Source organism: Chenopodium quinoa, unplaced genomic scaffold, assembly GCF_001683475.1.
Source record: "Chenopodium quinoa cultivar QQ74 unplaced genomic scaffold, ASM168347v1, whole genome shotgun sequence".
Taxonomy (NCBI): domain Eukaryota; kingdom Viridiplantae; phylum Streptophyta; class Magnoliopsida; order Caryophyllales; family Amaranthaceae; genus Chenopodium; species Chenopodium quinoa.
In genome coordinates, this window is record NW_018743292.1 from 13,158,648 (window position 1) to 13,185,389 (window position 26,742).

At 35.6% G+C, this 26,742-nt stretch overlaps 1 protein-coding gene across 1 annotated transcript; it reads right to left on the reverse strand.

Annotated features, from left to right (window-relative positions):
* Positions 1-18,570: 18,570 nt before the first annotated feature.
* Positions 18,571-20,701, reverse strand: LOC110736082. Its single transcript, XM_021916221.1, has 2 exons — positions 19,622-20,701; positions 18,571-19,211 (listed from the first exon to the last, which is right to left on the reverse strand). The coding sequence occupies exons 1-2, from the start codon at positions 20,184-20,186 to the stop codon at positions 19,132-19,134; spliced, it is 645 nt and encodes a 214-aa protein (XP_021771913.1). The 5' UTR covers positions 20,187-20,701; the 3' UTR covers positions 18,571-19,131.
* Between the last annotated feature and the right edge of the window lie 6,041 nt (positions 20,702-26,742).

Consider the following 26,742-nt stretch of genomic DNA (forward strand, 5'->3'; position numbering starts at 1 on the left):
ATTCTAGCAACTACTACCACTTTCCCTAATTAGCCTACTTAAGCTCTTAATGACGTCATTATTTAATCAAATTGTAATTAGTAGCTTTCAAACCTTAATAAATTAGAATTACCTTTGCACCACTTTCACACCACCTCTGGCCCAGCCCCCCGCAATGAAATCCACCCCTTCTAGCTCATCCACCGCAAAACCTACCCCCTCTCTTTCCGCATCGCAAAACACACCTCCCTCCCGTTCCCCAATCGCGAAACGACCCCATCCTATATCCCTACCACGAAATTCGACCCCTCCCATTTCCCCACAACGAAATCCAATCTCATCTTACTCCCTCGCCACAATTACAACTCTTCCCCTTGCCCCAAACCTCAAAACCTATTTCCTCCGCTTTCCCCAACCCCGATTACCGCCCATCCCCTTCCCTGCACCCCTAGAAATAGCCAGACACGTGATGGGGGTGAGTTTCAATGTAGGGGAATGGAAGGGGGATGGTTTCGTGGTGGGGGAAGGGGAAGGGGGTGGGAATCGTGATGGGGGAGCGGGAGGAGGTGGGAATCATGGTGGGGGAATGGGAGGAGTAGGTTTTGTGGTGAGGGAGCTGCCGGAGGTGGTAGGTGGGCTGTCGGAGGTGGTGCAATGGTGGTGTGTAGGTGGTGCAAGGGTTTAGTTAATTAATCAAGTTTTGAAAGCCACTAATAACAAATTGGTCGGATAATAAATATCATTAAGTGGTTAAGTAGGTGATTAGGGAAAAATGTAGTTTTTGCTAGAATTAATTAATTTTAAGGGTAGTAATTAACAACTTTATCTTTTAGGGGTAATAATTCACAAATGAAATATTTTAGGGTAGTAATTGACAAATTTTAGGGTCTACTAGTTTTATACCACTAAGCAATAATTTCCTACCACTAGGACTCAAAATAATACCACTCAAAATTTGACACTTCTTAAAAATTAACTTGATTTTTCTAAAACTTAGGCTGAAATCAACTATCTTCCATCGATGAATAGATATATATTACGTACTAGATAACAATATTGTACTCGTATTACCTTAAAGGAAAATTTGTCAATTACTACAGCGTATTAATGTCATTTTGAAAATTACTACCGCGTATTAATGTCATTTTACTGCTAGACTCCACTTTAGACCATTTATGACGTCATTTATTCCATTAACCCACGTTTAACTCTTAGTTAAGTATTTAAACGACCCTAAAAAAAATTTAGAATTAAAATGATATATCTTATTGTTGCACATCTCTTAGAAATTATAACGATAAGTTGCTATGTTAACATTATGAATTCTAATTAAAATTAACCACATACAACAAACAAATTTTAATCAAATATCATACAACAATACCTATCTATCTGGCCTTAACATCTCCGATCCCATACTCAAATTACACAAACGAATTTTTATCAAAGCATGAAACTAAATTACAAAAGTCACAAGTTTCTCATTGCTTTGCACATCAATTTTTAATCACATAATAAAAACAGGATTCATTAATCAGCACTGTTGTAACAGTAAAATTGCTGGATATCCATCCTCAACACCAGCCTCATGCATTCAAATTGTACTATTAATCTCCATAAAAGAAAAAAAAAAACATAGAATGGTCATTTTCACATAAGGAGAAATAGGAATTATAAGAGAGAAATATCACCAAAAACATTCCCGGGAATTCTATTGCTCAATTTTAGTTTCAAATCAAGTTAAGGGAGTACCCACTGTAACCTAGCCATCCCAACCCCCTTGCTGCCTATGAGACCCAACCTTTCGATTCCTACCACCGGTACCACTAAACCACTTTTACCTAAACCTAACCAAAGTTGACGAGCAATGACATAGAATTCAACAAACAAGGTCATTTTATGTAGTTATACATCCCTAAAAAATATCCAAACAAAAACTTAATCAAACAATTTGTAATCAGCAAAATAAGTTAAAAATAGCATTTCAGATTAATTTTGCCAATTAATGAAAATAACATCTATCTATATTATATATTAAAAGGCGTTCTTTTAAAGGAACGGTGCCACGTGGCACTCTTCAACATATATGACACCATGTCACAATGCCACGTCACTATTCAAAGTGCATGCGACACGTAAGCTTGCAACTTCATTTAACAAAATAAATACATTATGGTTGTATCTAGATTCGAACCCGCAACCTCCAACAAATAAAGGTTACACACTTACCATCTCAACCAAATTTTATTAGTGTTTTAAATTTTACATAATTAACATTATATATTCCTTTCAAATTAGAGGGTATTTAATTTATTTATTATTCACAAGATTAGTAAATAAATACATATGAGGTACAAAAAAAACAAACCGTAACATCCGAAGCAGCGCCCGGATCACACACTAGCATACAAACAGTTGAACATAATTATCAAATTAAAGAAGTGCAAACTAGCAATGAAGTACAAACTTGCAATCCGAGGCATCGCGCGAGACACACACTAGTTTGCAATTAAAACATGGCTAGCATTTGGTTCAAAATAAAGGAGCAATGAACAGCCATGTTAATATTCCCACCAAACAAAATCATAAAACATGAATCCACATAATAGAGTTGATCATTCCCACAAAAATAAATTAATCAGGACAATTGCTTAACAAATTCTTATCCCCAAAATGGCATAATGTCGGGAATTCAGGACAAAACCACGCATCGTTTATTACAATATTAAATGTTTCATATATCCACTTTTTTGCACTTAATTATATCCGAGTGATTCAATTTTACCCTAACAACTTCAAAAATACTATGAGACACTACAAGAAAACAGCTTGATTCCAACGGAAAAAGTCCGTCGAAAACATCGAAAATTGGTCTTCCGACGGAATTCCGTCGGAATCAGTCTGTCGCAAAACCCTTTGTAGGAAATTCGACCTTTTCCGATGGAATTTCCGCCGGAAGGCTAGTTTCCGACGGATTTATTTCTGTCGGCGCTGTTTTTGACTTTAATCGAGAGTCCGTCGCAATTTTTCGACGGAAAAGATTCCGTCGGAATATACTTCTTCCGACGGAATTTTCAGTCGGAATATACCTCTTCCGACGGAATATTCCGTTGGAATCTACTTCCTTCCGACGGAAATTTCCGTCGGAATCTACTTCCTTCCAACGGCAATTTCCGTCGGAAATATTAATAAAAAAAATAAAAATAAAAAAGCTCCCCCCACCACCAGCCCACACCACCAACCCTAGCCTGAACCCACCCACCACCAGCCCTAGCCACCTCCAATCCACCCAAACCACCCCACCCAAACCCTAACCCACTAGACCACCACAACTAACCCCATCTCCACCCACCAACCGTACCCACCAACCACCACCCCACCTAAAACCGTACCTACCCAGTACCCCCACCTTAACCCACCACCACAACCCAGTACCCCCCCTAACCGAACCACCCAACCACCCAGCTTAACTGAACCAGACCCACCACCTTAACCCCCCCCCCCCCACTTAACCCTAACCAACCTAAATCCAGATCTACCACCCAAACACCCTCAAACCACAACCACCACTACTGCCGAAAAAAAAAAAAAATCACAACCACAACCACTACTACTACGAAAACCACAATTACAACCCAAAAATTAACATAAAAAAGCAAAAAAAAAAAAAAAAAAAAAAAAGAGAAAGAAAATTAAAATCAAGAAAACATACCTTAACATCGAAATTGGATGTTAATTTCTTATCGAATTTGGTTTAATACGGCCAAATTCGATCAAGAAACCTCTAGATCTAGAGGTTTCATGGTCGAATTTGACCTGAATAACCATGAGACGCCGTCGAGAAGGAAGAGAGGAGAAGGAGAAGAGAAATGACGAGAATGGAAGTGATGGTGTTGCGCAGCGGCGGTGGGTTTTGTTCAGCGGCGTCGGTGTGAGAAGGAGAAGGTGAAGAGAGGAGAAGTGAGAGTGAGAAGTGAGAATGGCGGAGGAGAGAGGAGGGAGGAGGGAGGAGTTCATAGAGAAAGATAAGAGGAAAGAGGAAAGGAGAGGAGAGAGAAAGAGAAGAGAGGCGGAGAGAGAGAAGAGGAGAGGAGAGAGAAAAGAGAAATGAAGGGGAGGGGGTGTTCTGGTTTTTTTAGGGTTAGGTGTTTTTCAATTTTTTTTTTTTTTGTTTTATTTGTTCTGACAATTTTTTCTTTACCTTTTTTGACGGAATTTTTTGACAGACCCAAATTTCGTCGAAAATTTTGAAATTTTTGACGAAATTTAAGTCCGTCGGAACGTTTCCGTCGGAATCCGGCCTATTTCTTGTAGTGAGATTTTTTAAATTGATAAGGAAAAAGTAATCGAAATTCACAAATTACTAGAATGAATGGATCAAACTCATTACAAACGCATCAAATATAGCAAGAAAAGCTAAAGATGAACATAAATTTAGAATCAATTATAAAATTACAAAAGATAGAAGATGAATGGCCTTACCCGATACCACTTCCAAACCCGATAATCCGACCCATTTTTCTCATGAATAAAACACAAACATGGCGCTCTTGCTCATAATGGGTTTGCCGCGAGGAATCAACGGCTATTGTTGACAAAATTAACTGAAGAAAGCAGTGGAGAAAAAGAAAAGCATGGAGAAAGGAGAATGAAAGCAGTAGTGGCACTCTTCCTAAACAGCTGCCATTTGCAAGGGCATAACTGGAAAAGCACGTAGATATAGAAGAAGGTCGTGGAGTGAAAGTTATTCGGATTGGATTTGACTCGAGTATTACCACCTAGAGTCCATCAAATATCGGATTTATGGATTGGATTTTACCAAGTACTCGTATTTAAGAAGGACCTTGAACGTATCTCAACCTTTACAATTTCTTTGGTTCGATATTTTCGGGTCATAAGTCATAACACTTTAAGAGTGAGGGGAAGGGTAAAGGATCTCACGCTATTGAACCCCTAACCTCAAGGTTGAAAGTTATAATCCATACCAAATTTGGTTAATTTATGGATTGGATTGGTTTATGAGTTTTTATATATATATTCTAAAAACAAAAATCTATTAGGGTGACAATAGTAAAAGTCAGATAATTTAATATTATGAAAATATTAAATAAGACGATTTTAATAAGATTCTGCATAATTATGTATGTTTAATTATAATTATAAATAAAAAATAATAGCTAAAGTATAATTGGTAACTGGTGTTAAAAGCCAAATCCTATCAACTAAAAAATATTAGAGTACTCCGTAAGTGTTTATATTACGAAGTAGTATATTTTATACTAGTACTTGTGTAATTATGTTAGAATAGCGGGCCAATGTTTGGGTTTATTTTTTTGGTGCAATAGAGGGCAAAAACTTTTTTTTTTTTTTTACCAAAATTTAAATTGCAATTGGTTATCAATTTCAATTGAATTAATTGTTTGCTAAATTAAGCTGTAATTTGTTAACAATTTCAATTGAAATAATTGTTTGTTTGTTTGTTAATTACGTAGGATGGTTTCTGCGTCCGATTTCCTGTTTCCTGCAGTTCCCAAATCATATTTATCTTTAAGGGAAAATTATCTATTTGGTTTACTGGGTGGTAATGATGATGTTTGCTTGATTGTCGATGAATATCATGCTACTGATTATGTCATTATGAAAGGTCTAGAATGGTTTCTTAGACGAGATAATGTAGGCTTAGTGTCACGTGCTGACTAATCCCCCTAGTCTTAAGCACGCTAGCCCACTAACTTCCCTCACTTGGATGCTAGTTAAGGCCTAACCCCAAAATGTTTTTTAAGCAAGAGTGTGCAACGAAAGCTAAGAGAATGTGAGAATACAAGAGAATATTAACTTTAAAGACTTTTTGATTGCTTGAGAAAGAGTGTGTACAAGTGCTTTCTGAGATGCCTCCAAATAAAGGCCAAGTCCCCTATTTATAGGTTTCTAAGCATGGCCTAGAACCTTCACTAACCTCCTCAAATGGAGGGTTCTAGATCTAGCATTTCTAGAGTTTTCTATACATTTCTTTAGGACATTCCTTCCATGTACAATGCTCTAGAATGCTCTATACAATTCTAGTATTTACAGATTATACAAGGATAACCTAGGAGGTTCTAGAAGCTTTCGAGTGTATCTCGAGCCTCCTTAAACATTCTGGAATCTTCCGGGCCCTATCTTCAAAATCCAACACTACCATGAGGTTCATTGAACCCAAAAATGGTGATCCCCTAAGTTTGGGCTCCATCGGACTTCGTTTGGGCCCCCAAATGACCCATTATTGTGTTACCGTCACTTGGGTGTTCGCTAGGATTACACCACCTGGGCTAAATAAAGCTCTATAAGGGAAGGTGCTCAGCTAGGCACCAAGGGCAAGCCCCTAGGCCATGATTGTTGCTTGCTGCCCAATGACCCTAGTGAGGGGTGGGGATGTGTGGGTCGTGACATTAGGCTCTAAATCTCGAGACATTATTAAAGCAGGCAAGCGTTTTGATTTTGTATCTAAATTGTCTAAGCGCAGCCGCAATTCGCTGCGCCGGGTAGATGGCACTGAAGTTAATTGAGAGAGTCTAGAGGGCAAATACATCTTGGTTTGTTGTGTGCTTGTTCCTTGTCATTGGGTGGATTCCGTCATTAGAGCCATATCACTTGCATCATGTGAGATTTACTCTAAGAAAATCAATTTCGAGGTTGTGCTTGTCCCACAGCCGAGAGGTGTGATCCCAAGGAATTATGATCAGAAAGACACTGTCGAGTACTCCTTCTCGGGTTTCCCTGCCTCCTGCATTGTAGCCTCCCAGGGGTATAACAACTTGTGTTATGATGCTATAGGCAACCTTCTTCGAGGCAGCAAGGGTAGCTCGAAATTTGTACTATTACATCCCAATGGAAATGCTTTAATGTGTAAAAATGTTGACTAATTTTTGAGCTTTGACATCGATAACTTTCCTCCTTCCCGTAATAATAAGAGGCGTTTAGATGTAGCTGCTAATGGGGAAGAGCAACAACGCCTTGAGGATATTTTGGGGTGTGATGTCTCTGAATTTTTGTCCAGGATTATTCCAGGAAGTGTAGAGGAGGAGAAGGTGTCTGTTTCATAACTCACGAAGAAACTTGTGGGATTGTACGTTTGTACTTCTGGCCGTTTGCTGGGGATGCTCCAAAAAATTGACAGGGCGTGTAGAGGAGGCAAAGATTTTGAGATTGTGCTGATTTGTGCACCCTTCTATTGCGGTGTACACCCAGAGGAGATCCGTGGTCTCATCATTCGAGTATTGTAGAAGTGTAATCTGTCTTGGTTGGTTGCGCCCTTTAAGAATTCAGTAAGCCGTAGGCTCCAGCGCATCTCTAGAAGCCAAGATGATGCAGTGATCATCGCGGACCAGATGGTCATTATATGAATCCCAATGGTGGTGCAATCATGGAGAATGCTAGTATTAGTGCATATCCCTTCATGGCCTAGTGTTGAACTGTTAATATATATAGTTATACACAGTCTTGGAAGTTATTAAGGTAAAGGTAGGTGTAATGGTTTTGAAGCCCTCTTCATTTGCTTAGATACTACCAAAAAGGTTGATTACTAGCTCATCTAAAATTATAGAATGCATGGTTGGTATGTCATCTTCCTGACCACCATTTCCGACCGTTCATGTATACAAGATTTGATTATAAGTTTTTGCTAGATTATACAATTTTTATTTACGGAGTTGTGTTATTTATTGAGTACTATTTCTTGTAAAGATAAATAGATAATGACCAATGAATTGTCAACCATCTGAGCTTAATGATCATTGCTTAATTACAGCTAGGATTTAAAGAATATAACAAGTTATCTGCTTTAAATTATGACCCATTGAAAACTAAGCCAAAGTATAAGTTTATAACCACATTCACATCCAAGACTACATCAATAGCCATCTGCATAAAATCCTATTGTCATATTAATAGCTGTTTGAACATGCAGAACAGATACGATAATTGCCAAACTCAAGTCCGAACTTGTGGTATTGGTGTTACATTGCCATCTTCACAGGAATAACGGGATGAACTAATAAGATCATTGATAAATATTAATCAATACACTCTCTAATTTACAAAAGAATAACAGCGCTAGGTTCTAGCCCTGCATCCAAATAGTAGTTAAGTAATCAATATCAACTTGTATGAAATATATGAGAAAATATAACAAGTACCTTATAAAGTAATGCTAGACTATCTAAGTACTGCTGATATGCCAATTAACCAGAAATCACCGAACTTACAATTTATCGAAATCTTGAACCAAGGCCAACAAAGGGCATACCGGATTGCCTTTGGGGCAGTTTCAAGCTTACCCTCAATACTATAATTATGACGCATAAGGAAACTTCACGAGCAGAACCTCTAACCACAGTAGCCTATGAAGGAAAGCTTCAGTTTTCGTGTTCACAATCCCTGCACTAAATGCCCTCTTATAAGTCTCCTCATGTCACTTATTACAAACATTGTTTGACTTGTGAAATTCTATACGTTGATAAATTAATGGATTCAATTATCTTTAGGAACTAGGCACAAAAGTGTGTAACAACTCTCAATAAAGATCTTCCTCCAAATGAGCAATTTGTTTCAGATTTTGAACGAGTTCTGAGGCAATTTGCTGTGAGTTTTAGCTAGGATTTATGATATAAGAATAGCTCACATAAGAGTTTCTTGCTAGACTTGACTTTATTTTAATGTTGTCAAATATTATTTCAGGATCTAAAGCAACTTCATCTGGTAATAGAAATTGTTCTGAATTTTCTAGTTCAGTGCAGTTAGCCATTCTCCATGAGCAGATTTAATTTCTTCTGTTTTCTTTGAGAACCTTGTGCCGTATAGAGCATAAATTGGATACTTTTTTTTTTACCATCCCTTCTCACTGCAGTGTCCTCTGCAGAGATGTCATTTGGTCAAGGTAGTCAAGCTACAACTGCTGCCGCTTCAACAAATGTATCTCAACCTGGTATGTTTTCATCGCAAACACTATATACATCATCATTAATCTCAGCTCAGGATATAGTATAGGATCCCCTGCTCAGTCTGCTAACAAACCATCATCTGGCCCTTATGTCGTCTCCAGTAAAACCGAATAAGTTCTCTAGCAAACTCTAACAGTCATCCTTAATGGTTAGCTCAGCAGTAAGGGATAGTGCCATAAGCAGTCTGCGCTAGCTCTGGTGTAAAATTAATTAATCTAATAAGTCTAGATTCCACTTCATAACTTGCTACAGGCTGAAATCTTATGTCACATGCAAACTCGGCTGGTCAATTGGGATGAAAGACATCAATTCAATGATGATTCTGATATCATAAAATCATGGGGACATGACAAGGCTCTCATTCACTGGCTTCATAGTTGTTTGGACGCTATTTGGTTGTAGGTCAGGAGGACAAATGCTGGATACCTGTTAATTAGTTAACTATTCAGCTGATTACAGTTTATTGAAAGCATACCAGATGTTGAGTCCTTGTTTACACTTATAAAGGAGATTCACCGAGGACATGGCATGATGGCTAGGTATATGCAAATGTTAAACCAACACCTATACTAGGCCAATTTTCGATTTTCACCCATCACATGAATTGTTTAGGGGAAGCTATTGCATGGTGAAGTGGTCATATCGAGCAATGCTATTGTAAACTAAATTTCTCTTTCAACACATTTTCTGTGTTAATTTATGAAAGTTTTGCATAAATTCCTGTTCCAACAGCTTAACTATTAGTTTATGTCATCAAGGACTGAGTTTTGTTTAGATTATCTTGTATGAAAAATTATCTCTGATTTGTTTATTCAATGGAAAATTAGCCTTAAGGGTAGCTCTTGTCATGTTCAGCTTTACTATCTTTACTCTATAATTTCCTGCTAGACCACTTGCCTGGTAAACTAACTTCTTTGTAAGTTGCATGTTATTTGGCCTTCGCAATTTTAATTTGATTTTTCATTTTTTTTCCTTCTGTTGCTATCGGCTAGCCTCACTGTTGTTAAGTCAGAAATATGCTGGAGTTTAATTTTTGGTGGATCACTAAATTCTTTTTAATGTTTCTATAGATTTTTTTTTTTTCGGATTTCTAACAACCGCACACACAAATATTATAAAGCAAAGTTATCTAGTGACAGTGATTTTATAAATTATAATGCTTTCTATCATAATAAAAAGCTATTATGGAAACAGGACACAAATGTGATAATAAGGAACTTACCAATTCATGCTAAGGATCTTAAATCTCCAACCTTTTGCATTGCCATGTGTATTGGGTATGTATGAATGTGTTAATGCATCTCTGATGCAAAGAGGAGGGTTTCCCTAAAGAATGAAGATATTTGACACGTATTCACTCTATCATGTAATTGCTGTACAAACTACAAATTCAATTCACGATGAAAATGGGTAATAACAGGCAGAATTGGTGTTTGTAATTTGTATATCAGATATAAAATTTTATCCTTCCCTGCACGGGTGAACAGATGCTGGATTACATGAATATAAATGACTGATCGATTGTAAATCTTTGGAGTTGTATCTTACACTGTGGCACGGCCTGCTTGTGAGATGGTGTTGAATTGGCTTAATGCTGCTGCCTGCTGGTACAGAATTACTTCCAGATTCTGGTGTACAATCCGAATCCGATTCGTTTAGTAATCGAACCCTAGACTCGAATCTGAATCTGAATCCGAAAAGTCTGAGTCCGATCCGACTTGTATTTTTTGGTAATGTATGATGCACCTGTAATTGCTTGTATTGTCTCTATTAAATTTTATTTCTTATATCACATTTGTGCATAATCAATTAGATAAAATTAAGGGTATAGTATAAAGTCTAAAAATAAAATAATTAAATTATGAATTAAGTTACGTAACAAAAATTTGATACAAACAAGCAAGCAATTGTCCCAACCTATAAAGCATATCCTCATACCTAGATTCGTACTCAGGTCGAATTCGGTCGGACATTGCACTGGGTCCAAGTCCAATCCGCCTCCTATTCGGATTCGAACATATGATATCATATCATTTATTTATATAATAATGTATTTTTGGTAGTTTTGTTTGTAAATAATCTATGTCATTAAAAACTTGAATTTTTTTATATTGAACTAAAATTATATTTTGCCAAGAATAACACAATGTTTCAACTGTCTTTCAAAAATGGGACTACCTTTGAACTATTTCAAAATGAAACGACCTTTGACACAAATCTGCCAAGAATGAAACGTGACCGGTTGGTAAACTATTTAATATGTTACATGTGACATGTGTCACAATGTCATTGGCTAGGTTTTTCAACAATTTTGCTTTTGAAAAAATCCTTAAAATTTATTTTATAAAAACTTAAGATTAAAAAAAAATGAAAGAAAACCCTCCTAACCAACCCCCCCCCCAAAAAAAAAAAACCACCACTAATCAGCCCCCCAACCCCACCAGACCACGTCCCCCATCGGAAACCACCCTTGCCCCTATCCCAGTTTCTGACCCCTCCCCTTCTCGTCCCTATTTCCGACCTCCCCGTCCTCAGCTCTATTCCGGCACCCTCCCCTTCATGCAAGGTGGGCTTCATTTTCCGGCATGTGAGGATTTGGTTTCGGGTTTGGGTATGATTTGGGTGTGGGTTTTAGGTACGATGAGCATCGAATCGTGGGAGGAAGGGGTGGGGGTTCGTTTCCGGGAGGAGGTCGTTCAAGGGTGTTGGGTGGGTGTCATCAGTGGGGGAGGGCCGGGGTACACGGCTCAGGGTGGGGAGGGGGAGGGATTGTGGCTGTCTAGGCAATGAGAGAAGGGGAGGGCTGGTAGCAGCCGGCAAGGGGGCTGGGTAAGGGAGTGGAACCAAGTACATGGTTGTGGAACTGGTTCTAATTTGTCATCTAAGACGGATTCCAAATATTTGGGAACCAGTTTAACCTGTTTGGTTCTTAGGTCCAAAGAACCCAACCGGTTACCCGGGTATGCTCACCTCTATAACATACTAATATAAGCTTAAATAAGGAGTCCCTATATACTAATGTATTACGATGAAAAGAATGCTTGATTACATTACACTATATCAATCACTATTTGGAAACCACCACTTTTAATTGTGAGAAAAGGGAGTGATTGACCTAATAATTTGTGAGATATTATTACATTATTATTTCTTATTATATATATATATGTATATGTATGTATGTATATGTGTGTGTGTGCGCGCGCGCGCGCGCATGGGCGGATATAGCGTGGGTTCAAGTGGGTTCATTGAACCCACTGAATTTTTGAAAAAAATTAAAAAGTTTTTTGTTTGTAAGAAAAAATGTGAAATAGGTTTAAATAGAATATTTGTGTATTAAATAGCAACAAGTGAAGCTGTAGCCCAATGGTATTTTTTACTTCCCATCACACAAGAGTTGTGGGTTCAAAACCCATAACTCACACTTTTTTTTTTCTTTTTGTTCCTGTTTTCGTCAAAACTTAGAATGCTTACTGGCTTCCCTCTTCCTCATTCCCCCAAATTGCAAACCCAAACTTATTCCTCCTTCTCTTCCCGACTTCCCGTGTTCCAGAGTACCGGACTTCCGGCTGTCCGCACTCCGCCGCAGCCGAGCAACGCAGCCTCGCAGTCGCAGCCCCTCAGCCTCGCAGAGCCCCTCAGTCTGGTAGTGTCGTACAGCCGTAGTGAGGTAAGGGATTAAGTGAATTTGGGGATTTTTTTTGCTAATGTAATTTACTCTCAATTTGTGGATTTTTTTGCTAAATCGTTAATTTCATATGCTAATATAGTAATATACATTACGAATTTACTTCTCAAGTTCTCAATTTGGGGATTTTTTTTTGCTAAATCGTTAATTTCATATTTTCATATGCTAATATAGTAATATACATTACGAATTTACTTCTCAAGTTCTCAATTTGGGGATTTGTTTTGCTAAATTGTAGAATTTCATATGCTATTTGACCGTATATTTGACTAATTTGAGTATATGAGCCGTAATGCCGTATAACAGTATAATTTCTGTTTAATTTATACTGATTTATTACTTGATTATTTCTGATATTCTTTTTCATTGATTATTTGATATTGTCATATTGATTATTGAATTTATCATTCATTCATTGATTTCATTCTGCAATCTGCATTTATCATGTGTGAGTAGGACTGTAGCAGACTAGCAGTATATGCCATTATACCATGAGTTTAGAGTCATTTTGGAAACGTGCCGGGAAGTCACAAAAGTCTTCAACTTGTTCTTCACCTACTTAATTACAATTTCAAACTTCCGAAGTTTCGAACCCACACTTCAAAAATCCTGGAGACGCCACTGTGTGTGTGTGTGTGCGTGTGTGTGTGTGTGTGTATACTCCTTGTACAGTACATATCACTTGTAACATTTTACATATACCTTCAATAATAGATTTTTCCCCTGTTTCTCTGTTTTCTCTCGTTCCTTCTTTTCTTCTTCTAAAGTTCATATGGTATCAGAGCCATTTTCAATCTGAGATTGCAATTTTTTGGTTTTGATCAATTGATTTTGTTGATTCTTGCCCCATTCCTTCCCAATTTAAGGTCGCGATTGAATTCGAAGTTTCTACTTCTTGATTTTCCAATCGATTGCTTGAAGATCTGATTAATTGAGGTGAATCAAATGGCTTCTGGAAATGTTAATGGAGGTGATATTGGCGGCATTCATGGCGGAAATAATGATGATCCTTACTTCATTTCTAATTCGGATAATCCGAATTCTTCTCTTGTACCTGTTGTGTTTACTGGCGTCAATTATATGCGTTGGCGATGGAATGTGTTGCGAGCACTTGGAGAGAAGAATAAGATTGGGTTTGTCGATGGATCGATTCCAGAACCTGCTGTGAATGATTCTTTGTTTCCTAAGTGGAAACGTTGTGATTACATGGTTATGAGTTGGTTGCTGAGCTCAATGAGTGCTGATATTGCTAATGATTTTGCGTATGTTGAGAGTGCTGCAGAGTTATGGAGTGAAATCAAGGAGCGATTTGGTCAATTAAATGGTCCTTTGATTTATCAGCTTAAGAAAGAGATTAACAATCTCAAACAGGATAATCTCTCAATTTTGGCTTATTATGGTAAAATGAAGAGATTATGGGATGAAATGCAGAGTTTGCGTTGTTTTCCGACTTGTAGTTGTGGTGCTTTGGCTGGATGTAGTTGTGAATTTCTCAAGAAACTTCAAGATTTAGAGAGTGAAGAGAAATTGATGCAGTTTTTGCTTGGATTAAATGGAGGTTATGATAATGCTATTACTAATATTCTGACACAAGATCCTCTTCCTTCTATAAATCGAGCATATTCGATTGCACGGCAAATTGAGAAGCAGAAGGAGGTGAGTGGGAGTAATGATGTTGCATAGAGCAGTGTTATGGAAGCTCAACGTTTTTTAAGGAGTTCTTCTCAGCATCACGGTTCTGGTGCGATGATCAAGATAGATTAGAAGAAGGAAAAATTCAATCGTGTGTGTAACCATTGTAAAGCTAAAGGTCATACTATGGACCAATGCTTTAAACTCATTGGTTATCCTGACTAGTATAATGCGGTTAAGGCTAACAAATCTGTTGGTTCAAGAATGGTAGCTAATGTTGCTGCTAAAGATGGTATGGTTGATAGTCCTTTCGATCAGGGTAACACTGGAGATTCTATCAATTCTGTTGTTGTGGCTTCGATATGTGAGGAGGTAATAAAAGCGATGAAGGATAAGTAAGGCTCAGATGGAGGATCTTGTTATGTTAATTTTGCTGCAAATGCTACAGGTATTACTTCTTATGCTCTTCATTGTGGTTCTGTTAAAGTTTTGAACAAGAATCTTTGGATCGTTGATTCTGGAGCTACTGATCATATGGTATTTGATGAGTCCATTCTGGTGAATAAGGTGGTTTTAGATAAATCTGTGAAAGTTGGATTGCCTGATGGTAGTGTTAAATATGTGAACATTATTGGCACAGTGCGTTTAACATATTCTATTGTGCTTCATAATGTGATGTTAGTAAAGGGTTTAAAGCATAACTTGTTGTCTATTGGGAAATTGATTGCTTAGAGTGGAGTTGGTGTTGTGTTTGATACTGGAGGTTGCAAATTTCAGGACCTTACTTCTGAAAAGTTGCTGGCTGTTGGACAAAAGTGTGGTGGTTTGTGCTATTTTTCTGTTGATCATCCTCAAGTTGATATTTCTTTTAAGCACAGTTATTTGGCATGTAAGAAAGCTACTCATGTGGTATTAGCAAATTCTATTTTGTCTGATAATGTGAATAATGAGAGTCAGACTAGGAGTTTTGACTTGGTTAAGGGTTAGAATAAGGCATTTATTGTCAACAATTGTAAGCTTGATTCCTTGAATATAATGCATGCAAGACTTGGGCATGTTTCTTTGTCAAAAATGAAACATATTTCTGCTTGTCAATGTTCTGGAGTGCATGATTATAAGTGTGAAACATGTGTGTTGGCTAAACATCATAAGTTGCCTTTTACCAGAAGTGAAAATAGAGTTGTGACTAGGTTTGATTTAATTTGGTACACATGGATTTATGGGGTCCTTATAAAATCACTGAAATTAGAGGTGCTAAATATTTTTTTACCATACTTAATTGATGACCATAGTAGAACTACTTGGACCTTCTTGATACAGAATAAAGAGCAAGTTGAGAGGGTTGTTGCAAATTTTCTTGTGATGGTGGAAACACAATTTGGTTTAAATGTGAAGTGCATACAGTCTGATAATGGGACAGAATTTTTAAAGTCTCAATGCACTCAGTTGCTTCAGGCTAAAGGGATTATACATCAAAGGAGTGTAGTTGGTGTACCTCAACAAAATGGTAGAGTAGAAAGAAAACATAGGCATTTGCTTGAAGTGGCTTGGGGAATTAGATTGCATGCTAATTTGCCTAAGAAGTTTTGGGGAGATTGTATCTTAACTGCTACTCACTTGATTAATAAATTAAACTTCCTACAAAAATTTTAGATTGGAAGAGTCCTTTTGAGGTTTTGTATGGAAAGGTGCCTGCTTGTGATGAGTTAAAGGTGTTTGGATGTCTTTGTAATGCCTATAACAGAGATAAAACAAGGGATAAATTTGACCCTAGAGCCAAGAAATGTATATTTCTAGGCTATCCTTTTGGACAGAAAGCTTATAAGGTTTATGACCTTGAATCTCATACTACATTTATTTCTAGAGATGTAATATTCCATGAAATCATTTTTCCCTTCAAAGAATCTTCATCTAATGATTCTCGTGTTCCTGTTATTCCTCCCCAAGTCATCTTTAGTAATGATAATCCAGAACACATACATATTCATTCTTCTCAACCTTCATTACAATCCACACCCTATTATATCTTCTTCTTCTTCTTCTTCTTCTTCTTCTTCTTCTTCTTCTTCTTCTTCTTCTTCTTCTTCTTCTTCTTCTTCTTCTTCTTCTTACTCTTCTCCTAATAATTACTTTTTCTCTGAAAATTCCTTGAATATAAATTCTACCATTGATTCCGTCATGCAGAATCTTTCAGACACTTTCATGGATTTTCACACTAGTTTTGAACCTGTAATTCCTATATAAACCAGAACTTCCACTAGAATTACAAAAATTCCCAACAAACTACAAAATTATGTTGTTCCTTATGCACCTCATAAGCAACATAATTCACTTCCTTCGTCTTCATCAGCCACCTCAGAATCCATGTCTTTTGCTGTTACTTCAGATATAACAGGGCTTAAGACTTATGCAAAGGCTGCAAAGCATATTGGATGGCAAGAGGCCATGCAAAAGGAGTTAGATGCTTTAGAGAAGAATGAAACTTGGATTGTTACTGATCTGCTTGAAGGTAAAAGAGCAATTAGGTCAAAATGGGTTTTTAAAACTAAGTTGAATCCAGATGGGAGTATATAACGATGAAAGGAAGGGTGGTAGAAATTGGTTATCAAAAAATTGAAGGAAAAGATTTCACACAAACCTTTTCCCCGGTTGCAAAACTTGCTACAGTGAGAATTGTCATTACTTTGACTGCTATATATAACTAGACTTTATGTCAGTTAGATGTGAATAACGCCTTTTTGCATGGTATGCTTGATGAAGAAGTCTACATGGTGCCTTCTGCTGGTTACACTAAAGCTAAATCCGGGTTGCAAGTTGCAAAAATCGGTATATGGCCTAAGAAAAGCTTCTAGATAGTGGAACAAAGAGCTGAAAAAATTTCTGCACTCGATTGGTTTCAATCGGTCTACTCAAGATTATTCAATGTTTACCAGGCTTCAAGATGGGGAGTTCTTGGTTATTCTTATTTATGTGGATGACATGCTAATAACTGGTTCTTCTATGACACAAATTACTCGAGTCAAGCAACAGTTAGATGATGCTTTTACCATCAAAGACTTGGGCGAACTGACTTATTTTTTGGGCATAGAGCTGCACAGGAATAAAAATGGTATTTTTCTATCTCAAAGGAAATATATCAGGGATATAGTAAAAGATTCGAATTTGGACGATTGTAATACTACCAATGCACCTTTACCTATTGGTCCGAAGTTGTCTATTGATTCAGGTGAGTTGCTAAGTGATCCCGAAGTTTACAGGAGGTTTAGTGGGAAGGTTGTTGTATCTTGGCATTACTCGTCCTGATCTTTCTTATGCAACTCAGCATCTTAGTCAGTTTTTGCATCAACCACGAGTACCACACCTCAGAGCTGCTCTACATGTTTTGAAGTATCTGAAAGGTACCTTAGATATGGGAATATTTTATTCCTGTAATTCTAAGTTGGAGGTTTCTGCATATTCAGATGCGGACTAGAGTGGTTGTCAATTCAGCAGTAGATCTTTGAGTTCTTATGCTGTATTTCTTGAAGATAATCTTGTATCTAGGAAAACAAAAAAGCAAGCAACAGTAAGCAAATCTTCCGCTGAAGTAGAGTATAGAAGCATGTCCTTTGCTGCTAGTGAGTTAGTTTGGGCAGAAGGATTATTGTAGGACTTGCAAGTTCAGGTGCCTCTACCCATCACTATGTATTGCGACAACAAGTCTGCAGAACATATGGCTCACAATCCTGTGTTTCATGACAAGACTAAACATTTGAAGAGAGACATGCATTATATAAGGGAGCAGGTTGAATTGGGATTTATTTCAACTGTTCATGTTGCAAGTCATGCTCAACTTGCAGATTTATTTACAAAAGCTCTTACTTCAACCCAGCATCAGGAATTATGTTCCTAGCTTAGACTGATTTCCCAGTCTCAGCTTGAGGGGGAATATGAGATATTATTACATTATTATTTCTTATTATACACACACACACTTATATATATATATATATATATATATATATATATATATATATATATATATATATATATATATATACTCTCCTTGTATAGTACATATCACTTGTACCATTTTACATATACCTTCAATAATAGATTTTTCCCTTTTTCTCTGTTTTCTCTCGTTCCTTCTTTTCTTCTTCTAAAGTTCATATAATTCATGCAAAAAATAATCGAAAGAAATAAGAGCAACCTTTATATATAGAAGCTATTATTAATTTCATATATCAAAGTCATCACTTGTGTACATTTGTGTCGTAATAAAATTATCTAGCATCTTGATTTATGGAGATAATGCAAACATCAAAATGAACAAATTAAAAATGCGGGAAAATGTATTTATCAATCCATTAATGACATAGTTGCAAATCTTTTACATGACTTTGGAAATTAAAGTAGCCTAATTAAACTACAAAACTGTTTTTTTACAAATGATACATGCAAGTTGATGCAACTACTACAAGAACAATCTTTTACATTGCAAATTACAAATTAATTAATTATGATTTGGAAAGATAAATATATCTACTCCTCGGAAAATTAATAAATAAATAATTAATAAATAAATAATCTTTTCCTTTGATCACTAATTAATTGTGCCCTCATAGTGATCAGAATAAATAGTAGAACTATAATAACCCCGGTTGTGCAAGAACATGCATACATGACCATTTAGATCATGTAGCTTAACCTACGTAGATGTTAAATTTCTTGTTATCCATCTCAGTTGTTATAATCATTCTATCAATCTTTCCCTCTCGGCTCTCCTTTCTCCTCTGTGGTTGTACTTGACAATTCATTCAATCTTGTTTGATCTTCTTTACTTAAAGTTTGTGAAGGTTGTTGATCAATTCATTAAGAGGATTGCATTACAGAACAAGCGACGGCTTGAGCCCAATGTCGCAACTTGGTCTTTACTTGTTGTGGATCATCTCCTGCGAATAATCATTACAATTTATCTAGTCGTATTATTATTAAATAGGCTCACACGTTTAAGGGAAAACATTTTTATAATTACAACGCCAAAATAATTGTTATATTTTCTATAGTAGAGCTATAAATGTATAAATTTTAAGTACTACACATAATTTTTTTTCATAGAGCAACCTTGTAAAGTTTTGATATAACGAATCATAGTAAGAGGGTGTTGTAATTTCGGACCTTAATATTATTAATATTTTAACTTGCATGCTTACAAGTAAATTTTCTAAATGATTGTTATCAAGCTTGTGAAATGCACTCAATATTCATTATAACAAGTTAGTATTAAAAAGTAGTAATGTATAATGTATTAATTGGTGATATATATTCGCATATGATAATTAAGAAAAGAGTAATGTCAAACCTGGACTGCATATTTTCCAAGAATCTTCACTTCTTGGACTATTTTCAAATGAGGAGGATCTTGCCCCCATGGAGCTAGTTGATGCTTGGCTATGGGGTGAAGACAATGGACTCGGCGACAATTGTCGATTAACGGCAAAGTACAAGTCCAAAGCTGGCAAGGTATTGCAGAGCTTTTGGCCTGCCTCTTCATTAAAGCCAAACCCAAGCTCAATAGATCCTTTTAACTCATGTAAATCCTCGTCTGTTAAATCATCCACTTCAAGAACCAAGCTCTTTTTCTTCTCTTGTCTTAATTTTTGACGACGTCTTTTCTCCCATGCAACATCCCTATGAGTTTCACACATGGACAATTGCTTAGACAACCTCTTTTTGCTCTTCCAAAATGGAGGAGCATGAACTAGTCGTTGTAGCTCCTCGGATTCTGACGACTCAAGTGAGGAGGTATCAATCTTCAATGATGAAAATCGAGAACGATTGGTGGGAGGTGGTGGTGGAGGAGGTGGTGGAGAAGATTTTAATTTCGAGTCCATGTAAAGCATGCTCATATTGTCCCAAGAATGCATGAAATTAATATTGCAGCTTGGTAATAAGGAGGCAGATGGAGAAGTTTGGTGTAGGGCCGTGGCAGCAAAAAGCTGCCGCGGCCTAATTAGAGAAGGAAAAAAAGTTGAAATGACTGTTATGCCTAAATTTTAATTGATAAATAATGATATCTCCGGGGAAATTGATTATACTACTATAATATTGTGTTGCTAGATTTATGTGAGAATAAAAAGGGGTGAGGGCACAACAACTATCCCAACTAACTTGGGAGGAGGAGGAGATAGATAGAAAGAAAGGGAATAATGGAGGGATTTGGAGTATTTGTAAGGAAAGCGTTAGTTGTGGTTATCCATTGAGATGTATAAGTGCTACTACCATTCATTTTGGTAGCAATTATAGACAATACATGTAAGGGAGTGTTAAATTTAGAGGGTGTTGGTGTTGGAAACTTAATTTTAGGAAAAACTTCATGTAAGTGCATATGTTATTCTTGGAATGTTGGTAATAAAACCTTCCTATATCTAACATATAGTTATTCTTGTGTGTGGTATAATTTTATTAGCATATACCTTTTTTTTATAGGCATGTGATTATATGAAAATGTAACCTTATAGAATACATGCACTCCTCTGTACAGAATTAACCAACTTAGAGTTTGTTCAACACACGAGATTATAAAATCAGTAATTTGACAATAACTTATATAAACACACAGTTCTAATAGTAATTTATTAAAAATATTAAACCGTATGATGAACATTAAAGATTCCATAGATTCAATGAACATACATAGTGTATGGAACAATATAACTTAGAGTTCTAATAGAATCCATAGATTCAATGAACATACATAGTGGAGACTTTAAAAGTAATCTTGTTGTATGAATAACCAATCGATTTTTTATTTGCTCGCAATTCTCACAAGTCTTTTCAGCGCCAAAATTTGATGATGTCTTATATTTTGTCACATACATTATTATAGAAGCAAAAGTATTAAATCAATATTATAAAGATGTCTCCCAAAAATGATACTACAATTGTAAAAAAAAAAAAAAAAAAAAAAAGCCAAAATACCCTTGCATCCAAGCACCATTTCGATAGAGTACTTATAGTTTAGACCTTTTAATGAAGGAACAATTCGTAATCTCAATACCCTATCTTGTTCATTCAAATATTTCTTTGGAATAGCTCAAGTTTGTGCCTTTTTCATTGTGTTTATAATTCATTAATATGTGTTTATTATTAAAAATTTTATAACAACTAAGTGGTACGATGATTTATTTTATGTTTTTTATGATAAGGAAATTAAAATATCTTGCGTCATTGTTTGGTGTTATGTTTGGATTTATACAAGTACAATATTTTGGTGAAAAATTGACAATATTTTGTCGAAAAGTTATATGGTGTATTCCTTTATAATCATAGAACTAACACCTTCTACAAAGAATAATTCCTCTATTTTTTTATTATGTTTTTCACATTTGCTTTTTGCACATTTCTAATTTATTTAATAAAAACTTTCAAGCTACGTATGAAAATATATGAAATTACAATATAGGGAAAAAAAAAATTCAAACAAGATCTATTTGACAATGTTTTTTGAAGTATAGAAAATCATTGAATTATTATAATAAACAATTTATCTATCATATATCATGGGACAACATTCCTTGAAAATATGTCATGACGTCATGTGTCAATTCTTCTTCTTAATACGTATTAGTGTTTAGGACAATATATGTCCAAATGTTGCACTTGTTTAAAAAAAAAAGAGGACATACAATTGTACATTTGTTGTGCAAATTTTTTGTATTTTTTATCTATATATATATCTATACTATATATTAAAAGGCGTTCCTACTCAAGGATACACGGCACGTGTCACCCCTCTCTTCACCAAGATGATGCCACGTCACTAAGGAGAATTGATACATGTCAATTAAAAATTGTTTATGTCAAGAATTGAACTTGGGTCCATTAAATTATAAATAAGAAGTCATACCATATTTGTTATCTAATATTTTTGTTTATTTATTCTTCTTAAATATACTTAGGGCCTGTTCTGATATATTGAGCTGAGCTGAATTGAACTGAACTGAACTGAACTGAATAGAGTTGAAATGAATTGTTTATGAGAGAAGGAAATTAGGAGCTGAGGTGAACTGAACTGAACTGATAGGAGTTGAACTAAACTGAACTGAACTGAAATTAAGCTGAAGAGAACAGGCCCTTAATGTAGGGCACGAGTCTTTTTTTTTTTTTTACAAATCATTTTCTTCAATTAGATCTATAATAAAAGTATTTAAGATTATTATAATACATGAAAACTATGATACGAAGTGAAGAATATTTAATTTATAGACCCGGGGCATCGCCCGAGCTAAACACTAGTTATCTTTAAAATTGTGCAACCTTCTCTAGCCATTAATAACTAGAAAGATTGAACACAATTTTTTGTATGTGGCTGGCCACATGGTTTGACCAGCTACAATGTAAGGCCCATGGCCATTCAGGCCCAATAAATTACGGATTCCAAATAAAAAATAACGGACCCAATTAAATATCTCGTTATCTTTAGAATTTCAACCGTTTTATTTGAACTTCCAACTTTGAAGAAACCCTTCTTTGAAATGTTGTCGTTTCCATCTCAAGAATCTTTCAAATGGTGGTGCAAAGCTTCTGCAACTAAGAGTAAGCCAAACTCCTCTGAAAAAGTTAAGAAAAACCATTAATCACTAATTAATGTCAATTTTAATGAAATGTTTAGGAATTGAAAGTTCGGGGTTACAGGAACAAATAACAATTGGAGGAGGAAAGCACATGGGACAACGACAGCATATGGATAGTGGAGGAGATCCAAAGCATCAATTATAGGATTGATTTTAGGGCTAAAGAAGAGTTAAGAAAAGAAGGGAAACTCAGAATTTGTTCCAGCAAAATTCTAGGTTTTGTACCAGGTCATAAGGTAGGAGACCTATTCGAGTTTCGAGTTGAACTCAATATTATTGCATTTTATGGTAGAGTTAAACATGGAATTGGTTACATGGAGTATTTGAATCGGTTTTGTTTTTAGTTTCTTTAATTTTTAGTTTCTTTTGTATTTGTTTTGTGAATTTTGACCTAAGTTTTGAATCGGTTTTATTTTTGTGTCATTTTGTTTCATGTTCTAAATTATTTATAAATGAGTTACTTGAAATCAGGGGTTACTTATAATATGGGTTAACTGTTGAGGGCCTACTAATAGTACTTGTTACTTTAAATTAAGGGAAATTTATAATATGGGTTACTTGTTTTTGTTTTATGTTTTGGGTATGTTATAATATGGGTTACTTGAAATTAAGGGTTACTTAAAATATGGGTTACTTGAAATTAGGGGTTACTAATTGAAAATATGGGTTACTTGAAATTAGGGGTTACTTATAATATGGATTACTTGAAATTAGGGGTTACCTGAAATTAGGAGTTACCTGAAAATTGCGCGTGAGTGTCAGACTCTGTTATGCGCGTCAGACTCCAATATTTTTGCTAAGTTGGCAGCAAGCCACACGGTGTGGCATGCTGCACCAAAAAGGCATTGTGACAAGAATAATGCGAAGTTTCACCAATCCACTAAAATATAACAACCTTCTAATTATCCTAAAAATAGGGTGGCTTGCGCAAACCATGGCTAGTAATGTCCGGGAAGCTCTTTTAGTTGGCAACATAGTGAGGTTTTTTTTAGGGATTAAATGTCCACACAATATTTCTAAGAATCTATTACATACTACTAAAAGCGAATAAAAAAAGACACTTGTCAATATTGCATTAAAAACTAGCTAAAATCCCGTGCCATGCACGGTTATCTTAAATTTTATATCGAAATATTATTTTTGTATATAATGTATTAACAAAAAAAAATTATTTTTTACCAATGCGAATCACTTAAATTAAATCTATATCCAATACCATAGACATCAAAGTTATTACCCTTCGTGTTTTTTTTTACATACTTCGTGTATGTTATCAAAATAATTTTTTTAATGAAATGAATTCTATAGCCAAAAAATAAAGTTTGAGAAAAAAGAATGATAATATAGCGTAGGTAAATTCTAATTATATAATAGTATATATAAAAATTTACCTAGTATATTATTGAAGATATGTACAAAAATTCTAGTTAATTGTATACAGATTAAATATGATTACCAAAATGAGAAGAAAATAATATAGATTATGAATTGAGATTTTTAATTTGATATACACTTTTGTAGGTTTTATTATTATTATTTTTTTCGGTGTTCCACCCGGTTTCTCCATTTTGGCTAATCTAGATTCAGATCGAAGATCAGTTCAGGGTGGTTAGGTTCTAATCCCCTCCCAATTGTTGTTACGGGGTATCGAACACGGGTCCTCCCATCCCTATCTACCAAGTGCAGTCCCAATCACCACTACACCAACAACCAATTGGTATATTATTGTAATATACGTTGTATGTATAAGTGAATCAATTGTAATTATTTAAAATTATTTTGTTTAATAGATTTTCCTTAATAACATAGAAGACATTGCATTTATTTTCTTTTAAAAAAATACAGTATCCGGTGAATAATTATATAGTATGTACTCGTATAATGTTAGTCAATGGTTTTCTGATTTGGTAAATATATACTCCCTCTATCCTTTTATTTTTGCCCCATTGTCATTTTTTGGGTCAAACTTTGTAAATTTTGACCGTAAATTACCGTTAATGTACAAAAGATAACACAGTCATGAGTGATCTTGTTAGATTTGGCACATTGCATATTTTATTAATATTACGTTTTTATAATTTTTACGTGTATGGAAATGAAGATATGTGCGTTCTAAGTAGCGTCTTGGAAATCGTGAAAAGTCAAATGGGGCAAAAGAATAGGGACAGAAGGAGTATATGGTAAATATTTTTTTTGAATAAATATATGGAAAATCTTGTGTATCAATGGATAATTAAAAAAAAATTAGATTTTATTTTTAAAGTTGGAGGGAAAAAATAGCACCAGGAATTGACACGTGTCATTCCTTATGTCTGTTTTAATATTATGTATTATTGATTTTCCCTCCAAAAGTACCTTCTTAAAATAAATCATTGTTACTTAGGGAAAAAAATCAATTACATACTATTACACGCTACTAAAAGCGAATAAAAAAAGACACTTGTCAATATTGCATTAAAAAATTTCACTCCAAAAGTACCTTCTTAAAATAAATCATTGTTACTTAGAGAAAAAAAATTGTATCTAAATTATGACATTTGTTTTATATAAAATATAATTCCTTTCCAAAAATATTAAACTGTCCATTATAACTGTTACATGTAATTTAAATATTTTCCCTTGCTTCTTTTTATTTTTAATACACAACATATTTTTAATACTCAAGTCATTCTATTTATATAATTTTTACAATATTATATTTAAAAGTATTTAACAACCGTGCATTGCACGTGATTTAACCTAGTTTTAAAAGAATAAGACAATTAACATTGATGATGGTAAATAAGTAAATAATTAAACATTTTTTAGCTTATAATTGTTTAACATTAAATCATACAAGGAAAAGAGACCATTAACATCATATCAATAATGATATATAGGTAAACAAACATTTTAATGATATAATAATCCTCACACTATTCATAGGTGTTCACTCATAATTTTTAAAAGGTAGGGATTAATATAAAATACTCCGTATCACATTGGGGGGGGGGGGTTGCTTTAGAAAAATCATGACCGACTGAAAACCGGTTTTAGCAAGTTATGTAACACATGTCACTATTTAATTGATTTGATATTTTAATTTTAATTTTTATGACTTAACTCCAAAATAAATTTATTAGAAAAAAATCTTTAACTCTCTCCTCCACCAGCATTCTTGCTTGCCATCCACAATCACCGGCCACCTCCGATCCTTTTCGGCCTTTACGACTGCACCTTCATCGATACATCTCGACCGGAGCACCATCCCTCAAACACTATTTTTTGATTTTACCACCCAACTCTATCTTGGCTGGCGACACAGTATGGCCGGGGTTATTTGATCGGTCAGGGTTACTCGGTCGGGGTTGTGTAGTCGAGGTTACTCAAATGGTCAGGGGTTACCAGATCACTGTTTTGATGTATATCAACTTGTCGCATGGTATAACTAACCAAAAAAAAAAAAATAGATTTCTCCGGCTAAAGCTGGGCACCGTGCCGTGCCGGCCATTTCCACAAGTCGGCCCACGGCACGGCACGGCCCACGTGCCTAGCGTACCGTGTCGTATCGGCCCCCTGTGCCGCCCATTTTTTTTTTATATTTGCTTTATTATTTTGTTAAAAAAATATTAATTTTATTATAAAAGTATCGTGCTTGGCGGGCCGTGCCAACGGGACGGTGTTCGTATCGCCCGCCGTGCTCATGCCAAATTTCAATTTTCTTGTTCATGGCACGGCCCACGGCCCACCGGCCGATCTCGTGCCGGACTGGGCCATCTGGCGTGCCGTGCCGGGCAGCCCATGTGCCAGCCCGGCCCATGCCCAGCTAATTCTCCCCTACGTAATGAGGATTCTAGGAGTCATTCGC

What these genes read in the sequence shown, in the direction of transcription:
- LOC110736082 (XM_021916221.1), bottom strand. Translation starts at nt 20,186, where the DNA reads ATGCATTCTTGGGACAATATGAGCATGCTTTACATGGACTCGAAATTA. An exon ending in TTGGAAAATATGCAGTCCAG is followed by an intron (nt 19,212 to 19,621) that starts GTTTGACATTAC and finishes GATTATTCGCAG; the next exon opens with GAGATGATCCACAACAAGTA.